General features: G+C 42.5%; 1 protein-coding gene across 6 annotated transcripts; it reads left to right on the top strand.

The window, feature by feature from the left end:
- Positions 1 to 344: 344 nt before the first annotated feature.
- LOC106567488 (cornifelin homolog A) lies at positions 345 to 16,407 on the top strand. 6 transcript variants are annotated; one of them, XM_014136775.3, is made up of 6 exons: positions 357 to 485; positions 729 to 877; positions 1,076 to 1,317; positions 1,682 to 1,818; positions 8,386 to 8,550; positions 15,979 to 16,407. In XM_014136775.3, the coding sequence occupies exons 1-5, from the start codon at positions 477 to 479 to the stop codon at positions 8,515 to 8,517; spliced, it is 669 nt and encodes a 222-aa protein (XP_013992250.1). In that variant the 5' UTR covers positions 357 to 476; the 3' UTR covers positions 8,518 to 8,550; positions 15,979 to 16,407. The 6 variants fall into 6 exon arrangements, with proteins under 6 accessions (XP_013992252.1, XP_045549349.1, XP_013992250.1 ...); XM_014136774.3 differs by lacking the exon at positions 15,979 to 16,407 and adding an exon at positions 8,729 to 9,061; XM_014136777.3 differs by lacking the exon at positions 15,979 to 16,407 and having other exon boundaries at positions 345 to 485; positions 825 to 877; positions 8,386 to 9,061.
- Positions 16,408 to 20,308: the final 3,901 nt, after the last annotated feature.

Consider the following 20,308-nt stretch of genomic DNA (forward strand, 5'->3'; position numbering starts at 1 on the left):
AGGTTGCCAGTTGTGTGTGTGATGCTAACATGACCGACCTAGAAAACACAACAATGAATGAAATGGAAAAACATCTAATGGACTGAAGCCAATCTACTGGCAGTGTGAGCACAGCTAATTAGATCCCCTTTGGAAATCAGTCATGCAGTTGAAACACAGTCTACCTCTGTCTCTACTTTGTAGTGTGTGTTTATAGAAACGTAATGCATTTTACTTTCAATAGGAAATGATCTCGGCTATTCAGAGAATCATAGTGAGATGTTTCTTATTTGACCACGATCCTCCCCAGCCCATTACTGTCATAAAGACTGCACCAAAAAAGCAGATCTGATCAGGTCGATGTGCGTTCATTAAGAGGAAATGTTTAAGACGGCAACCACAAGAGTACGTGCAGACGCTCGCTTAGTGTGTGTCTTTGGTTGTGAGCGACTCATTTGCCGTTGCTACAGATCTGTGGTAGCACGTTGCTGGTGTCTATGATTAAGGTAAGTGTTGTTTTCTTTTACAATTATTTTCTTTTTGGCACTGCTGTCAATGCCTGGGTGAGTATTCTTAATCTTAGGGAGAGCTCTGTTGGGGGTATGAACCTTTCATCTGCAGGCTCTCTAGCTGGCTGGCTAGCTCTGGCCTTGGCCCCTACACTGGTGGTGTGCCATTTGCACTGTATTAAGAGGGCGTTACGAGCCCCTAGAAAAGGAGGACCAAAATGTGTTATCTTCCCAGAGCAGCCACTGGCAGGGCTGCTGCGCTCCAGCCCTATCTGGAGGAGCACACCCCATCTTAGTGGGAAGCTCACGCAGTCTTCCCCCCTCCTTCCCTGGCAGGGAGCAGTCAGCATGGAGGATACCACAGCCATAGTCACAGCTACCACAGACCAGTAAGTGTTTGGCCCTTATCAGTAGAGATTACCGTTGTTGGGTGTAATACGTCATTTCAACATGTTCTTAAGCCCTTTTGGAGGTGTTATGTTTATTTATTTAACCCCTATTCGAGCCACATTGCAGTACTGCTAATCCTACATTAATTTCTATACGTTAAATGCCACTGCCGTTTCTGTTTGTCTTGTTTATCTCAGTTGTGCACCAGTCACCAAAGCAGCATTGCAGCAGGCCCCAGGTTATGAGGAGGAAGCCGGGGGCTGGGACATAGGAACAGGAAGTGCAGGTTGGAACCCACAGAGTGCTGCTGCTGCGATGGAACTTCCCGTTCTCATGCAGCCTGGCTTGGGGGTAACCAAGACGACAGTGACCACGATCACTCAGACTGGAGGGGACTGGAACAGCAGCCTGTTCAACGTGTGTGGAGACAAGACAACATGTGAGGCAGACATAGCCCTGGGCTTATCTCACTGCATTGCACACACATTCAGGCTAAGTGTGAAAGTCAAAGTTACTGGTTTGGGTAACTGAACTGGTCAAATGGTGGAAAACTATACTGCTATCTTAGATGGGCCTAGTGCCTGTTATGCTCTACCTTTTGTTAATTAAGGAAATTCAGTGTTTTCATAGAGGATTTATCATGGAGATGACGATTCTCTTGCATGATACCCCATCAAATCTATCAACACTGTAGGGTTGCTAAACATGTATTTAAATTAAAGTTGTCTAACCGACTACTACTATCTTGTGGAGAGTTGCAGAGAACTAAACTTAGCCCTATATTTCTCTTTCCGCCCACGCAGGTCTCTTAGGGGCCTTTGTGCCCTGCTGCCTGGACCTGAGTCTGGCCCACCACTATGGGGAGTGTCTGTGTTTGCCCCTGCTCCCTGGCTCCACGTTTGCCATGCGGGTGGGCATCAGGGAGAGATACAAGATACGGGTGAGGATTAATACGCAACAGTGAAGAGGAGGTTTATTGGGTGTTATTGAGGTCGATGTCCGTGTGGAAATGGGTGACGTCATCACGTTTTATTAAATATAACACTGTGGGTCCATACTTGCAAGCGTTTCGAAAAAGTTTAAGTTTAAAATGTTTCTCCATATGCATACCAGCCAATTAAAATCATTGACGTAGTTGCACTTGATAAAACGCTACATGTTAGCTGTTCCCAAAAGATTAACTGACACATTTAGCTCGATACTCACTTCACCAGCCGGCAGTCATTATTTCCTGTAAAATAATTATGCGTCAGCCAGTTACAAATGTTGACGTAGATGGACGTGATCGAACACTTCCATGACAGCGTCCTTGACAGATATCAAACGACACCATCTGCTAATCGAAGGTACTAAAACACCTACTAAATTTCAACTGGAGGAATGACTCAGTGTAGTGAGCCTGGCTCCGGTAATTTTTGCAGTTTGCTGCAAGTTAGAATCCCAGGTGAGGTATTGTTTTTTCCTTTGAAATGTAGAATTGCATTTAGTGTGTAGTGAAGGGAAGTGCAGCCAACACATTGAAAACGAAGACTAAGAATACATTTAATGATGAACTGCATCTTTCTATGGCTTTGTAGACAAGCACTGCTAATAATCAAGTTTATTAGGCCTACAAGCACTGAGTGTACAAAACATTAGGAACACCTTCCTAATATTGAGTTGCACACCCTTTTGCCCTCAGAACAGCCTCAGTTTGTCGTGGCATGGACTCTACAATGTGTTGAAAGCATTCCACAGGGATGCTGGCCCATGTTGACTTCAATGCTTCCCACAGTTGTCAAGTTGGCTGGATGTCCTTTGGGTGGTGGATTATTCTTGATGCACACATGGGAAACTGTTGAGCGTGAAAAACCCAGCAGCCTTGCAGTTCTTGACACACTCAAACCGGTGAGCCTGGCACCTACTGTACTACCATACCCCGTTCAAAGGCACGTAAATCTTTTGTCTTGCCTATTCACCCTCTGAATGGCACACATACACAATCCATGTTTCAAGGTTTAAAATGCTTCTTAAACATATCTCCACCCCGTCATCTACACTGATTGATTGAAGTGGATTTAGCAAGTGACTTCAATAAGGGATCATAGCATTCACCTGGCCAGCCTGTCATGGAAAGAGCAGGTGTACCTAATATTTTGTACACTGTATATTACATAGATGTGTAAGCTACACTTACATGTACAATGTTTTATATACATTATTAGAATCATCCACTTCGTCACATATGCGTAATTTGAATCGAGCGTTCAGGACCTCAAACCCACAGTTACTGTATCCAATTGATTAACAGTTTACCTGTTTAGTGGTGTACTGTATGCCACCTGGTAGTGATTGTAATGGAGCTACATGACAGCTATTTGCCAAAACCATAAGGCTCTTCCACTTTATTTTACAATGTAGTATACACTTAAATGTTGTATAGATCTCCTTTATCTTTTTCCCCAAAAAGCACATGGATGTGTTTGAAACGGATAAGTAAAAAAGTGGGATTTTATCATATGTGCAAAAACCTGCCTCTTGAACATTAGTAGCTCGTAGCCTAGTCAAGGATGCACCATGAGATATTGTCACACTACAATTGTGATGGGCCAAGTGGAACAAAAGAATACCTTAAAATATCCCTCTGATGGCCAAGTTGACCTACAGTGCCTTGCGAAAGTATTCGGCCCCCTTGAACTTTTCGACCTTTTGCCACATTTCAGGCTTCAAACATAAAGATATAAAACTGTAATTTTTTGTGAAGAATCAACAAGTGGGACACAATTATGAAGTGGAACGAAATTTATTGGATATTTCAAACTTTTTTAACAAATAAAAAACTGAAAAATTGGTCGTGCAAAATTGGGGCTATAAGGTTGTATCTGCATCTTTGTCAAAGTGTTGTTATTGACAGCCTTGTTCTGTCCAATGTTCTCTACCTATATAGTACTCTAAATACCCAAATTCATGTTAAGTTCAAAATAATACAATATAAAAATTGCAGCATTTAAACCAATAAGGGTTTGGAACTTTAAAGCCAATTATCTCAGAATCATCTTTTTGCAGATAGAACCTTATTGTTCCAAACTCTCAAAATACCATTGGTTGGTGGATTTAAAGTCTGTCTTTGACAGGCTGATGCAGAATTTGACATAATCACTGCCAGGAGTTCAGGTTAGCATAGGGATAAATGTGCCAGGTTATCTAATGGGAACAGATAACATGCAGCGTTTTATCTCATTCTATTTTAATTGGCAGAATTTTTATTTAAACGTAAACTTTTTGTAATGTTCGTAAGTATGGACCCCGGGTGTAAGCAAAAGTTTGAGTATGACCTTGAGTGTGTTGACGCTAGAGACTTCCTGTTTTTTTGCATGGGCTCCGTCTCAATCCACTGAATCCGCCGGTGTTGGCCATTCACCTATGCGGTAGACAGGCGTTTCCCAAGATCGGTGTTTGTCAGACATGAGAGGATGCAGAAAGGTTACTTTTCACAAAAACATCTGAAGTCCGAACGGTTTGAGCCAGAAATGATTTGGACCCCACCATCAAACTAAGACTCTCAACGAACACAGATATGGCGGCTGTTTCGCAAGACTCGTCTGACCGTAAACCAGTACAGGACAGTAAAAATTAATAGGAGATACTGTAGAATGTGCCAAAACTAAAGGGGTCAAATTTGAGAAATAAATATACAGTGGCAAGAAAAAGTGGCAAGAAAAAGTATGTGAACCCTTTGGAATTATCTGGATTTCTGCATAAATTGGTCACAAAATTAGATCTGATCCTCTAAGTCACAACAGACAAACACAGTCTGCTTAAACTAATAACACACATTGTTGTATTTTTCTTGTCTATGTTGAATACATCATTTTAACATTCACAGTGTAGGTTTGAAAAAGTATGTGACCCCCTACACTAATGACTTCTCGAAAGCTAATTGGAGTCAGGAGTTAGCTAACCTGGAGTACAATCATTGAGACGAGATTGGAGATATTTTTTAGAGGTGCCCTGCCCCATAAAAAACATTCACAAAATTTGAGTTTGCTATTCAAGAGAATCATTGCCTGATGTGAACCATGCCTCGAACAAAAGAGGTCTCAGAAGACCCAAGATTAAGAATTGTTGACTTGCATAAAGCTGGAAAGGGTTACAAAAGTATCACTAAAAGCCTTGATGTTCATCAATCAGTCCACGGTAAGACAAATTGTCTATAAATTGAGAAAGTTCAGCGCTGTTGCTAATCTCCCTAGGACTGGCCATCCTGCAAAGATGAGTGCAAGAGCACAGCGCAGAATGCTCAATGGGGTTAAGAAGAATCCTAGAGTGTCAGCTAAAGTCTTAAAGAAATCTCTGGAACATGCTAGCATCTCTGTTGATGAGTCTACAATACGTAAAACACTAAACAAGCATGGTGTTCATGGGAGGACACCACGGAAGAAGCCACTGCTATCCCAAAAAAACATTGCTGCACGTCTGAAGTTCGCAAAAGAGCATCTGGATGTTCCACAGCGCTACTAGACAAAATATTCTATGGACAGATGAAAATACAGTTGAGTTGTTTGGAAGGAACACACAACACTGTGTGGATAAAAAAACAACTGCACACAAACATCAAAACCTCATCCCAACTGTAAAGTATGGTGAAGGGATCATCATGGTTTGGAGCTGCTTTGCTGCCGAAGGGCCTGGACAGCTTGCTATAACTACCGGAAAAAAATATTCTCAAATTCATCAAGACATTTTGCAGGAGAATGTTAGGGTATCTGTCCACCTATTGAAGCTCAACAGAAGTTGGGTGATGCAACAGAACGACGACCCAAAACACAGAAGTAAATGGTTTCAACAGAAGAAAATATGCCTTCTGGAGTGGCCAAGTCAGAGTCCTGACCTCAACCCGATTGAGATGCTGTGGCATGACCTTGAGAGCTGTTCACACCAGACATCCCAAGAATATTGCTGAAACAGTTTTGTAAAGATGAATGGTCCAAAATTCCTCCTGACCATTGTGCAGGTCGGATCCACGACTACAGAAAACGCTTGGTTGAGGTTATTGCTGCCAAAGTAGGGTCAACCAGTTATTAAAACCAAGGGTTCACATACTTTTCCCACCCTGCACTGTGAATGTTTACACGTTGTGTTCAATAAAGACATGATAACGTATAATTGTTTGTGTGTTATCAGTTTAAGCAGACTGTGTTTGTCTATTGTTGTGACTTAGATGAAGATCAGATCAAATTTTATGCAGAAGTCCAGGTAATTCCAAAGGTTTAAAATACTTTTTCTTGCCACTGTATATAGATGTTCCTGAGCTTTCTTATCTCTCAGATATAGGACAGACACTTAAAAAACAGTTCCTTTTGATGTGTTTTTTACTATCAGTTTTGCCATGTATGAATGTGTTATTCAATGTGTTTCTATGGCTATAACAGTAAGGCCAAATTCAATGTTTCATCAAATAATGTTGTAATATTTCTTTTCATACCTACAGGGGTCCTAAAATGTAAGATCAAATAGCTAAATGATCCACGGTATGACAGTCTTAAAACAATTGCAAATGTTAGCTTAGTAGATATCGCCCCTAAAGGCTTAGAGACCCAAGAGATGACCTGCTGCTTACTGGGTACAGAGATATATTCCACATTGTTTCAACGCACAGTACGAGTCAAAAGTTTGGACACGCCTACTCATTCAAGGGTTTTTCTTTATTTTTACTATTTTCTACATTGTAGAATAATAGTGAAGACATCAAAACTATGAAACAACACATGGAATCATCTAGTAACCAAAAAAGTGTTAAACAACTGAAAATGTATTTTATATTTGAGATTCCTCTAAGTAGCCACCCTTTGCCTTGATGACAGCTTTGCATACTCTCTCTCAACCAGCTACACCTGGAATGCTTTTCCAATAGTTTTGAAGGAGTTCCCACATATGCTGAGCACTTGTTGGCTGCTTTTCCTTCACTCTGCGGTCCAACTCATTCCATAACATCTCAATTGGCCTGTCGGGTGATTGTGGAGGCCAGGTCATCTGATGCAGCACTCTCCTTCTTGGTCAAATAGCACTTACACAGCCTGGAGGTGTGTTGAGTCATTGTCCTGTTGAAAACAAATGATAGTCCCACTAAGCGCAAACCAGATGTGATGGCGTATCGCTGCAGAATGCTGTGGTAGCCATGCTGGTTAAGTATGCCTTGAATTCTAAATAAATCACAGACAGTGTCACCAGCAAAGCACACTCACGCCATCACACCTCCACCTCCATGCTTCACGGTGGGAACCACACATGGGGAGATCATCCGTTCTCACAAAGACACAGCTGTTGGACCAAAAATCTCAAATTTGGACTCATCAGACCAAAGGACAGATTTCCACAGGTCTAATGTCCATTGCTCGTTTTTCTTGGCCCAAGCAAGTCTCTTCTTCTTATTGGTGTCCTTTAGTAGTGGTTTCTTTGCAGCAATTCGACCATGAAGGCCTGATTTACAGTCTCCTCTGATCAGTTCATGTTGAGATGTGTCTGTTACTCAAACTCTGTGAAGCATTTATTTGGGCTGCAATCTGATGTGCAGTTAATTCTAATGAACGTACCTTCTGCAGCAGTGGTAACTCTGGGTCTTCCTTTCCTGTGGCGGTCCTTATGAGAGCCAGTCATCATAGCGCTTGATGGTTTTTGCGACTGCATTTGAAGAAACTTACGAAGTTCTTGAAATGTTTCCGATTGCCTGACCTTCATGTTTTAAGTAATAATGGACTATCGTTTCTCTTTGCTTATTTGAGCTGTTATTGCCATAATATGGACTTGGTCTTCCACCAAAGAAGGCTATCTTCTCTATACCACCCCTATCTTGTTGCAACACAACTGATTGGCTCAAACGCATTAAGAAGGAAAGAAATTCCACAAATTAACAAGGCACACCTGCTAATTGAAATGCATTCCAGGTGACAACCTCATGAAGCTGGTTGAAAGAATGCCAAGAGTGTGCCAAGCTGTAATCAAGGCAACTATGATTCCATAGTTTTAATGTCTTCGTTAATGTTCTACAATGTAGAACATAATAAAAAATAAAGAAAAACCCTTGAATGAGTTGGTGTGTCCAAACATTTGACTGGTACTGTAATATCATCGAAATGATGTGGAATCGACGTTGATTCAATCAGTGTGTGCCCAGTGAGTGGTGTCATGGTCACAAAAGCAGTGTTCACTCACAGAAAGAACAATTCAGTATCACTGTCTTTATTTCAAGATATTTAGGTTGGACATTGTGCTAGTGTACAATGAAATGTTTCACTCACTTTTACTTTCGCTCTCTCTACTAACAGTGGATCACTTCATTTATTTTGTATGGCATGTGGTTGGCAATTTGTTTATGATTTGTTTTGAAAGGACTCAGTAAAAGACCATGCCACCATATTTGTTCTGCTGCCAGGCTTAAGATAGCTAAGAACCCTTTCACCTGAGACCAAATGTGACCCGGCCCTGTGTGTGTGTGTGTGTGTGTGTGTGTGTGTGTGTGTGCGCGTAGGGCAGTGTCTGTGAGGACTGGACCACGGTGTACTGCTGCTACCCCCTGGCCGTCTGTCAGATGATCCGAGAGGTGAAGAGGAGGATGAAGAGCCAGACCTACCAGGTGTCCACTGCACTGGAGTGCTCCTGACAACATGGCTGTGCACTAGGTTCATTAATCCAGGTTAGGACAACATCGCATTCATGTATGTTATGGGATATTAGAATATTCATGACCTAACCATGGTATCTATAACAACCTTGGCTGTGTATAGAACCTTCAGAGGCTCATGTCATTTCATCTGTACATCACAGGTGTCTGCATATTACTATGTCACAGATGTTTATGTTGATTATTGCAGGTGTCTGAGGGTCATCATACTACAGGTGCCCATTTGGTTTCTTATGAGCTCTCATTATCATCCAAGGTTTCTGTGGACTTTCCCGTTAAAGATGAGTCTGTATATGTTAAATGAATGATGAGTTGGTTGAGTTAAGATCCATTTGGTTAGGGATCATTTTCTTTATTTGGGAGTGGGGACTTGCAGGAGGTTTAGTGTTTTAGCCCATTTAGTATCTGTAACATCAGAGCTACTTTACCAGACAAGGGTTATGAATGTTTGTAAATGAAGTTCATAGCCAAGTTTATGAAACAATCCATGTACGCCATGAAATAATAAAAACCTATTTGCATATTTGTTTTATTTTCTAATTTTATCTACGACAATACCCTGCGGCTGACAATCACGTTAATTTAATTTTGAACATTCCTCTCTAAACCTCTTGCTAGTCAGCACCAGGATATGAAAATGTTATTAATTTACAAAGCTGGGATGTATCTAAAGGCTGAGTATGCAATTTGTCAAATGTTATTGATGTATTTTTTGATTTGACCTTTTATTTAACTAGGTAAGTCAGAAAAGAACAAATAGTTATTTGCAATGATGGCCTACCCTGGCCAAACCCAAGTTCCTTTGGTCTGATGTACATCAACTGTTTATTGCTTCATACAGCATTATAAGTCGAATACGGAACTCGTTTTAAAAGTTTACTACAATGATTTCACAAAAGGAAGTGTAAGTATCCAAATAATCCTTGCCATTTAATCTCCCTGGATTAGAACAGCAGTCTTTATGACAGCCTGTGAAGAGGATGGCTAGCTGGGAACATGGTGATAGTAGCTTGGGAATGCTAGGGTTGCATAACTACTGGTAATTTACCAAAGTTATCATCATCTTTGTTAATCTATGGTAATTTTGGTAATATACAATACCAGTCAAAAGTTTGGACACAACTACTCATTCAAGGTTTTAAAAAAAATGTTTTTACTATTTTCTACATTGTAGAATAATAGTGAAGACATCAAAACTATGAAATAACACATGGAATCATGTATTAACCAAAAAAGTGAATTATATTTTAGATTTGAGATTCTTCCAAGGAGCCACCCTTTGCCTTGATGACAGCTTTGCACACTCTTGGCATTCTCTCAACCAACTTCTTGAGGTAGTCACCTGGAATGCATTGCAATTAACAGGTGTGCCTTGTTAAAAGTTAAGTTGTGGAATTTCTTTCTTTCTTGATGCATTTCAGCCAATCAGTTGTATTGTGACAAGGTAGGGGTGGTATACAGACTATTTGGTAAAATACCACATTTTGATGTCTTCACTATCATTCTACAATGTAGAAAATAGTAAAAACAAAGAAAAACCTTGGAATGAGTAGGTGTGTCCAAACTTTTGACTGGTACTGTATACTTGAACAACTATGTGTTCATATATAGTATTACTTTTTATTTGTCCATGAGTTTCTTGTGGAGAGATCATATGCTTCTATAGAAAATAGCCTAATTAATGAAAAAAGCATCTCATCAAAAATGGCATCGCCAATTAACTCTGCAACTCTTCCAACTATTGCATTTTTTCACAACTGCCACCAGTTTGGTGTCAAAATATTTACAACGACGACATATTGACATAAAATAAACAATTATAAAAAGTAAAATCTATATATACACCAATGGTATTCACTAAGTTAATGGTTTATATTTAGGATAATGTTACTGATTTCTCATTCAATTTTTTTCTCTTTTATTATTTTACATATAAGGCCACACAGAGGGCCAGAGATAATAAGACACCTGGGTTAATCTGAAGTATCCAAAAGCGTTGGGGCGGTAACCGAAAGGTCGCTGGTTCGAATACCCCCAGCTGACAAGGTGAAAAATCTGTTTGTGCCCTTGAACGAGGCACTTGACCCTGTAAAACAACACATTTCACTGCACCTATCCAGTGAATGTGACAATTCGTTTTTTTTTTTATGGTAAAATTCTCCAAAAAACAAAGTTACAAAACTTCTGGTAGTTACTGGTAAACAAAGTTTCCAGTAATATACTCTTCATTTGCAAACCTAGGTATTACAGTATCATGATTTCATAAGACTCCAATGGTGATCAGCATCATGCCCTCATTATGGAAAAGGTTTCTCAGTCAAATGACAATCTGGTTTAAGCCAGATGGACAGGATAACCTGCTGTGTCGCCCAAAGCCTGACGCATGCTTCCCAGGCGAAACAGTTCACGCATATGTTATGACAAAATGTGACATTTTTGTTCATTTTGGTGTTCTGCACACAAAATTTGTTCCGAAGGCATGTCTGAGTTCGGAAGCCGAAGTCTATGCCTCTTCGTATTTAGGGAGTATGCAAGCACAGATGTTTGCCTCGCCTCGCCTAAACTAGCCGCAAACCGAACCTATGCATGCGGACACCTGTAAAGGTGAGTCACGATTGCAATGTCAGTACAGTACAGAGGACGGTATCTGTTCTAGTATCTGTTTCCTGTTTCCGGTCACAACTTTCAGACTTGTTTACGCTGCTGTGCGTTTTGTTGCTGATCTTACTTTGCTACCTGACGGTTTTTACTTTTTCATTACCGTATATTTTTACTTTTTCCCTCACTCAACTTTTTTCATTCAAACTTTTCACCCCGGAGGTTTTATCTGGACATGGTTCGTCAGGACTTCAAACAGCCGAAGCTAAGTAACATTAACATGATGCCTTCTAATTGCAGTCGTTGTACTTATAATATACAGGAGAACGATCGCCTTACGGCAAGGATAGCTGTGCTGCAAGCCCAGCTTCAGACGCAATCGTTAGGCAAGGGCAATTTCAGTGTAGGAAAGGATGAAACAGCGTCTGTGCCACCAGTAAGTACAGATAGTAACGTTAGTATAAACCCCCTCGCACGGTCCCCGCAGCCGGACAACTTTCTCATGGCTTCTGGAGGGAAACGCTGTAGGAATGCTCAACCGGTGTCGCTTATTCAGCCGACAGAAACTTTCAACCGGTTCTCCCCATTAAGCGAGTCGGAGTCGGAGGCCGAGACTTCTCTGGTCTCTACTCCTCCCGTTGTGGGGTCTGAGACGCCAACGGCTCCCACCATTAGCTCTGACAAATTGAAAACCCTAGTCATTGGCGACTCCATTACCCGCAGTATTAGATTTAAAACTAATCATCCAGCGATCATACACTGTTTACCAGGGGGCAGGGCTACCGACGTTAAGGCTAATCTAAAGACGGTGCTGGCTAAAGCTAAAACTGGCGAGTGTAGAGAGTATAGAGATATTGTTATCCACGTCGGCACCAACGATGTTAGGATGAAACAGTCAGAGGTCACCAAGCGCAACATAGCTTCAGCGTGTAAATCAGCTAGAAAGATGTGTCGGCATCGATTAATTGTCTCTGGCCCCCTCCCAGTTAGGGGGAGTGATGAGCTCTACAGCAGTCTCACAACTCAATCGCTGGTTGAAAACTGTGTTCTGCCCCTCCCAAAAGATAGAATTTGTAGATAATTGGCCCTCTTTCTGGGACTCACCCACAAACAGGACCAAGCCTGGCCTGTTGAGGCGTGACGGACTCCATCTTAGCTGGAGGGGTGCTCTCATCTTATCTACGAACATAGACAGGGCTCTAACACCTCTAGCTCCACAATGAAATAGGGTGCAGGCCAGGCAGCAGGCTGTTAGCCAGCCTGCCAGCTTAGTGGAGTCTGCCACTAGCACAGTCAGCGTAGTCAGCTCAGCTTTCCCCATTGAGACCGTGTCTGTGCCTCGATCTAGGTTGGGCAAAATTAAAAATGGCGGTGTTCGCTTTAGCAATCTCACTAGTATAAAGACCTCCTCCATTCCTGCCATTATTGAAAGAGATTGTGATACCTCACATCTCAAAATTGGGTTACTTAATGTTAGATCCCTCACTTCCAAGGCAGTTATAGTCAATGAACTAATCACTGATCATAATCTGATGAATGTACTGTGTTAAATGAGGCCTCACCCCCTGGTTACACTAGTGACCATACCCCCCGTGCATCCGGCAAAGGCGGAGGTGTTGCTAACATTTACGATAGCAAATTTCAATTTACAAAAAAAAAAACAATGACGTTTTCGTCTTTTGAGCTTCTAGTCATGAAATCTATGCAGCCTACTCACTCACTTTTTATAGCTACTGTTTACAGGCCTCCTGGGCCATATGCAGTGTTCCTCACTGAGTTCCCTGAATTCCTATCGGATCTTGTAGTCATAGCAGATAATATTCTAATTTTTGCTGACTTTAACATTCACATGGAAAAGTCCACAGACCCACTCCAAAAGGCTTTCGGAGCCATCATCGACTCAGTGGGTTTTGTCCAACATGTCTCTGGACCTACTCACTGCCACAGTCATACTCTGGACCTAGTTTTGTCCCTTGGAATAAATGTTGTGGATCTTAATGTTTTTCCTCATAATCCTGGATTATCGGACCACCATTTTATTGCGTTTGCAATTGCAACAAATAATCTGCTCAGACCCCAACCAAGGAGCATTAAAAGTCGTGCTATAAATTCTCAGACAACCCAAAGATTCCTTGATGCCCTTCCAGACTCCCTCTGCCTACCCAAGGACGTCAAAGGACAAAAATCAGTTAACCACCTAACCGAGGAACTCAATTTAACCTTGCGCAATACCCTAGATGCAGTTGCACCCCTAAAATTAAAAACATCTGTCATAAGAAACTAGCTCCCTGGTATACAGAAAATACACGAGCTCTGAAGCAAGCTTCCAGAAAATAGGAACGGAAATGGCGCCACACCAAACTGGAAGTCTTCCGACTAGCTTGGAAAGACAGTACCGTGCAGTATCGAAGAGCCCTCACTGCTGCTCGATCATCCTATTTTTCCAACTTAATTGAGGAAAATAAGAACAATCCGAAATGTCTTTTTGATACCGTCGCAAAGCTAACTAAAAAGCAGCATTCGCAAATGGAGGATGGCTTTCACTTCAGCAGTAATACATTTATGAACTTCTTTGAGGAAAAGATCATGATCATTAGAAAGCAAATTACGGACTCCTCTATAAATCTGGGTATTCCTCCAAAGCTCCATTGTCCTGAGTCTACACAACTCTGCCAGGACCTAGGATCAAGGGAGATACTAAAGTGTTTTAGTACTATATCTCTTGACACAATGATGAAAATAATCATGGCCTCCAAACCATCAAGCTGCATACTGGACCCTATTCCAACTAAACTACTGAAAGAGCTGCTTCCTGTGCTTGGCCCTCCTATGTTGAACATAATAAACGGCTCTCTATCCACCGGATGTGTACCAAGCTCACTAAAAGTGGCAGTAATAAAGCCTCTCTTGAAAAAGCCGAATCTTGACCCAGAAATTATAAAAAACTATCGGCCTATATCGAATCTTCCATTCCTCTCAAACATTTTTTAAAAAGCTGTTGCACAGCAACTCACTGCCTTCCTGAAGACAAACAATGTATACGAAACGCTTCAGTCAGGTTTTAGACCCCATCATAGCACTGAGACTGCACTTGTGAAGGTGGTAAATGACCTTTTAATGACGTCAGACCGAGGCTCTGCATCTGTCCTCGTGCTCCTAGATCTTAGTGCCGCTTTTGATACCATCGATCACCACATTCTTTTGGAGAGATTGGAAACCCAAATTGGTCTACATGGACAAGTTCTGGCCTGGTTTAGATCTTATCTGTCGGAAAGATATCAGTTTGTCTCTGTGAATGGTTTGTCCTCTGACAAATCAATTGTACATTTCGGTGTTCCTCAAGGTTCCGTTTTAGGACCACTATTGTTTTCACTATATATTTTACCTCTTGGGGATGTCATTCGAAAACCTAATGTTAAATTTCACTGCTATGCGGACGACACACAGCTGTACATTTCAATAAAACATGGTGAAGCCCCAAAATTGCCCTCGCTAGAAGCCTGTGTTTCAGACATAAAGAAGTGGATGGCGCAAACTTTCTACTTTTAAACTCAGACAAAACAGAGATGCTTGTTCTAGGTCCCAAGAAACAAAGAGATCTTTTGTTGAATCTGACAATTAATCTGGATGGTTGTACAGTCATCTCAAATAAAACTGTGAAGGACCTCGGCGTTACTCTGGACCCTGATCTCTCTTTTGAAGAACATATCAAGACTGTTTCAAGGACAGCTTTTTTCCATCTACGTAACATTGCAAAAATCAGAAACTTTCTGTCCAAAAATGACGCAGAAAAATTAATCCATGCTTTTGTTACTTCTAGGCTGGACTACTGCAATGCTCTACTTTCCGGCTGCCCGGATAAAGCACTAAACAAACTTCAGTTAGTGCTAAATACGGCTGCTAGAATCCTGACTAGAATTTTGATCATATTACTCCAGTGCTAGCCTCCCTACACTGGCTTCCTGTTAAGGCAAGGGCTGATTTCAAGGTTTTACTGCTAACCTACAAAGCATTACATGGGCTTGCTCCTACCTATCTTTCCGATTTGGTCCTGCCGTACATACCTACACGTACGCTACGGTCACAAGACGCAGGTCTCCTAATTGTCCCTAGAATTTCTAAGCAAATGGCTGGAGGTAGGGCTTTCTCCTATAGAGCTCCATTTTTATGGAATGGTCTGCCTACCAATGTGAGAGACGCAGACTCAGTCTCAACCTTTAAGTCTTTACTGAAGACTTATCTCTTCAGTAGGTCCTATGATTAAGTATAGTCTGGCCCAGGAGTGTGAAGGTGAACGGAAAGGCTGGAGCAACGAACCGCCCTTGCTGTCTCTTCCTTGCCGGTTCCCCTCTTTCCACTGGGATTCTCTGCCTCTAACCCTATTACAGGGGCTGAGTCACTGGCTTACTGGTGTTCTTCCATGCCGTCCATGGGAGGGGTGCGTCACTTGAGTGGGTTGAGTCACTGACATGGTCTTCCTGTCTGGGTTGGCGCCCCCCCTTGGGTTGTGCCATGGCGGAGATCGTTGTGGGCTATACTCGGCCTTGTCTTAGGACGGTAAGTTGGTGGTTGGAGACATCCCTCTAGTGGTGTGGGGGCTGTGCTTTGGCAAAGTGGGTGGGGTTATATCCTGCCTGTTTGGCCCTATCCGGGGGTATCATCAGATGGGGCCACAGTGTCTTCTGATCCCTCCTGTCTCATCCTCCAGTATTTATGCTGCAGGAATGTTTATGTGTCGGGGGGCTAGGGTCAGTCTGTTACATCTGGAGTATTTCTCTTGTCTTATCCGGTGTCCTGTGTGAATTTAAATATGCTCTCTCTAATTCTCTCTTTCTCTCGGAGGACCTGAGCCCTAGGACCATGCCTCAGGACTACCTGACATGATGACTCCTTGCTGTCCCCAGTCCACCTGGCCGTGCTGCTGCTCCAGTTTCAACTGTTCTGCCTGCGGATATGGAACCCTGACCTGTTCACCGGACGTGCTTGTTGCACCCTCGACAACTACTATGATTATTATTATTTGACCATGCTGGTCATTTATGAACATTTTAACATCTTGACCATGTTCTGTTATAATATCCACCCTGCACAGCCAGAAGAGGACTGGCCACCCCTCATAGCCTGGTTCCTCTCTCGGTTTCTTCCTAGGTTTTTGGCCTTTCTAGGGAGTTTTTCCTAGGGAGTTTTTCCTAGCCACCGTGCTTCTTTCACATGCATTGCTTGCTGTTTGGGGTTTTAGGCTGGGTTTCTGTACAGCACTTTGAGATACCAGCTGATGTACGAAGGGCTATATAAATACATTTGATTTGATTTAAAGACAATGCTTGATTGTCTTTATGCTTGATTCGAGGCTCCATAGGCATGCAGAGGACAAAATGAGCTCCGTACTGCATCGCCATGTACCTCCCAAATTTTGTAACAATGCGGAGAGCTCCGTGTTGACATGTTTGGTGGGCGGGAGGTCCTGTTTAAACACAAACTCACTTACTTGACAACTTCCTTCACAACAGCTCTGCGCTTCTCATCGAACGAAAGAGGTATGCCCTGACCGCAGAGGCCTTTAGACCAGAAAAGGCTGCACTACCAATGTAGACGTTGAATTGACCATGCAAGCGAGCGCATTTTAGTGACCCGTGTCAACAACAGTTGCGTCCAACCCCCTTTACATATACCTACCAGCAGATGGCAGTGTTGCCTCAGAGCTGCAGAACTACTGCTGCTGCTCTGCTGCCCTCTTGGCTTCTGCATGGAAACGGAAGGCTGTGTGTGTGTCCTGCCTGGTGCACCAGGTGTGCAGGTGATGCTGTTGGTCTGTGGTGAGACCCCTGGGGTGCGGGACTGCTGGATCCAAACTACTGCAAAGCCCATGAGATGATGAGAGGGAGGGGAGGGGAAAAACAACAACAGCAGTGATACTGTAGATGCATACACAGCCTCCCTTTGTAGTCTTCTCATGCATTTCACAGCGTGGTAGGTTAAATGTTTTATATTTTACACACACTGTCTCAACGCTTACGTTCCATGCAGTGATGTTATAACTGTTCCTGCTTGTTGGTGTTTAAAGGATTGCTTTAAGTGGAATACGCCACTGGGATTATTGACATTTCTGCAATCCAAGAAGGTTGTTCTTACATTCCTCTTATCTGCCATACCATCCCTCCTACAGAGCATGTCTGTCAATCAGCTTCTAGTAGCACAAGTTTATGGTATGAGTAAGACAAAGGAAGGAAAGGAGGTGTGGTGCAGGGGGATCTGGGAAGTTGGCACAGTGAGTCCCCTTGGTGACTCTATCCAGGGTAACAACAGTCACCTGGGGCTTACATAAGAATCCACTTCCCGGGCAGCAGCACACACGCAGGAGGAGGGCTGTTCTGATATTTGGAGCCTGGCAGACGGCAAGTTCTGCAGCTAAGTAGACAGCTCTACACGGTATAGATTGCCTTTGCCAAAGGAGGGGGATTTCAATCTGTGAAATATTTCAGTTTATTCCCGGCTGTGAAAAAAAGTTGAAACGGGAGGTGTATTTTGTGCTACGCATGCTTTATGCATCGTCAGTCAGACTGTTCCCCAAGGCGGTTAGAGGTTGACAGTCATTATTCAGCCTATTTACCACTGTCATGATTTTGGAGGGCGAGTCTGCGCGGTGTTTCTCTGATGGTGCCATGGTCCACTGCATCTGTCTTGGCTAGGGGCATGTCTTTGCTGCTTCCCTCTGGAATCCATTTAATCTTGTTTTACCCCCTCCGGCCTTATGAAGGGATGGAAGAACAGGCATGCCTAGTTGGTTAGAAGGACTCCCATCTGTCTCTCTTCCTCATCTTGGCTCACACCTCTAAGCTGAAGTGACATCATCACATGTTGTGGACTGTTGGATTGTTGTTCTGGGACCTGGTGTTGAATAATGTGTCTTATCTTGCTCTACATACAGGCTTCATCAGGTTGTGGCTCCATTGATGTTGCTGCTCTTTCATCTGCCATGGCTGGTGTCTCATGTTGTTGGGTGTTGTTAAAGGCTTTCACTGTGGTGACTTGTGGCGAGTGGAATTGATGCTCTGTGTGTGTGTGTGTGTGGCACTGATGCAGAGGATAGATAATAGCACCTCTCTCATTGCTCCTCGTTTTCTTAATGGTTGATCCTCCTCTCCCTGGCTTTGGTTCTGGCTTTGGATGTGGTCCAAAGAGGTTTGTTACCTTGACTATAAACAGATGAGGACAACTACAGAAAAGTGATCAGACTACCAGACAGGTAGAATTCATTTTGCGATTCTAGATCCCTGACTGGATTTATTCATAGTGTTCTTAGGGAATATTGTGATCAGATCTTGTCCAACCCATCACTCTCTAAACTACTCACACAATCAGCATATCACCCAGCTCTCATTTAATCATAACGACCACACCACATGACCCCTCACACTCAGTATACTGCTCTGTTTGTGACAAGGTTTGATAAGATAATGACTGTCATAGCATGAGGGTAAAGAACCTGAAGAAAGCACAGCATAAGGTACGCTTGCAATGACGCACACATGCAGATGCACCAGATTTATGTAGAACATCAAAACAAACAGCTATGTGGAGCTCATTAAAACAATCGGATCCCTAAAATAAACCAGATTTATCAAATTATGAAACACACACACACACACACACTCACCCTCATTGTGATAGTGTAACTGTCCTACTGAATGTCACAGTAGGCTCCCTAAATCAACATTTTATAACAGATGGACAACCGCACCTCGGATTCATTGACATCCTTTCAACAAAGAAATTAAAGTAGAACTGCTCCCTCGACAGGGAAGGCATCCAGATTTGAACTCCAGCAGGGAATTAGCTCAATGGCCACAGCACTGAACAGCCATTTCATGCAGAAGCCTAGCTGGCTGCGTACATATGTTGTCAAATCAAATACAACAGGTGTAGACCTTACCATGAAATGCTTACTTACAAGCCCTTAACCAACAATGCAGTAAAATAAATAGTTAAGAAAATATTGACTAAATAAACAAAAGTACATTTTTTTAAATACAATTACATTACAATAACGAGGCTATATACAGGGAGTACCAGTACCGAATCAATGTGTGGGGGTACAGGTTAGTGGAGGTACTTTGTAAAGTGACTATGCATAGATAATAAACAACGAGTAGCAACAGTGTAAAATCAAAGGGGGGGGTCAATGTAAATAGGCCGGGTGGCCATTTGATTAATTGTTCAGCAGTCTTATGGCTTGGGGGTAGAAGCTGTTAAGGAGTCTTTTGGTCATAGACTTGGCAGTGTCTGCTGTGCGGTAGCAGAGAGAACAGTCTATGACTTGGATGACTGGAGTCTTTGACATTTTCTTGGGCCTTCCTTCCTAGTATATACAGTACCAGTCAAGTTTGGACACACCTACTCATTCAAGAGTTTGTCTTTATTTTGACTATTTTCTGCATTGTACAATAATAGTAAAGACATCAAAACTATGAAATAATACATATGGAATCATGTAGTAACCAAAAAAGTGTCAAACAAATCAAAATATATTTGAGATTTTATGTTCTTCAAAGTAGCCACCCTTTACCTTGATGACAGCTTCGCACACTCTTGGCATTCTCTCAACCAGCTTCATGAGGAATGCTTTTCCAACAGCCTTGAAGGAGTTCCCACATATGCTGAGCACTTGTTGACTGCTTTTCACTCTGATGTCCAACTCATCCCAAACCATCTCAATTGGTGTGAGGTTGGGTGATTGTGGAGGCCAGGTAATCTGACGCAACACTCCATCACTCACTTGATCAAATAGCCCTAACACAGCCTGGAGGTGTGTTTCGGGTCATTGTCCTGTTGAAAAACAAATGATAGTCCTACTAAGTGCAAACCAGATGGGATGGCCTATTGCTGCAGAGTTCTGTGGTAGCCATGCTGGTTAAGTGCACCTTGAATTCTAAATAAATCACTGACAGTGTCACCAGCAAAGCATTCACACACCATTACACCTCCTCCTCCATGCTTCACGGTGGGAACCCCACATGGGGAGATCATCTGTTCACCTACTCTGCATCTCACAAAGACACAGCAGTTGGAACCAAAGGACAGATTTCCACTGGTCTAATGTCCATTGCTCGTGTTTCTTGGCCCAAACAAGTCTCTTCTTCTTATTGGTGTCCTTTAGTAGTGGTTTCTTTAC

Source organism: Salmo salar, chromosome 13, assembly GCF_965601325.2.
Source record: "Salmo salar chromosome 13, fSalSal1, whole genome shotgun sequence".
Lineage (NCBI taxonomy): Eukaryota > Metazoa > Chordata > Actinopteri > Salmoniformes > Salmonidae > Salmo > Salmo salar.

Bases quoted from the DNA above. Each gene is read 5' to 3' on its own strand.
- LOC106567488 (XM_014136775.3), top strand. The intron at 878-1,075 runs GTAAGTGTTTGG...TGTTTATCTCAG, and splicing joins GTCACAGCTACCACAGACCA to TTGTGCACCAGTCACCAAAG. The intron at 1,819-8,385 runs GTGAGGATTAAT...GTGTGCGCGTAG, and splicing joins GGGAGAGATACAAGATACGG to GGCAGTGTCTGTGAGGACTG.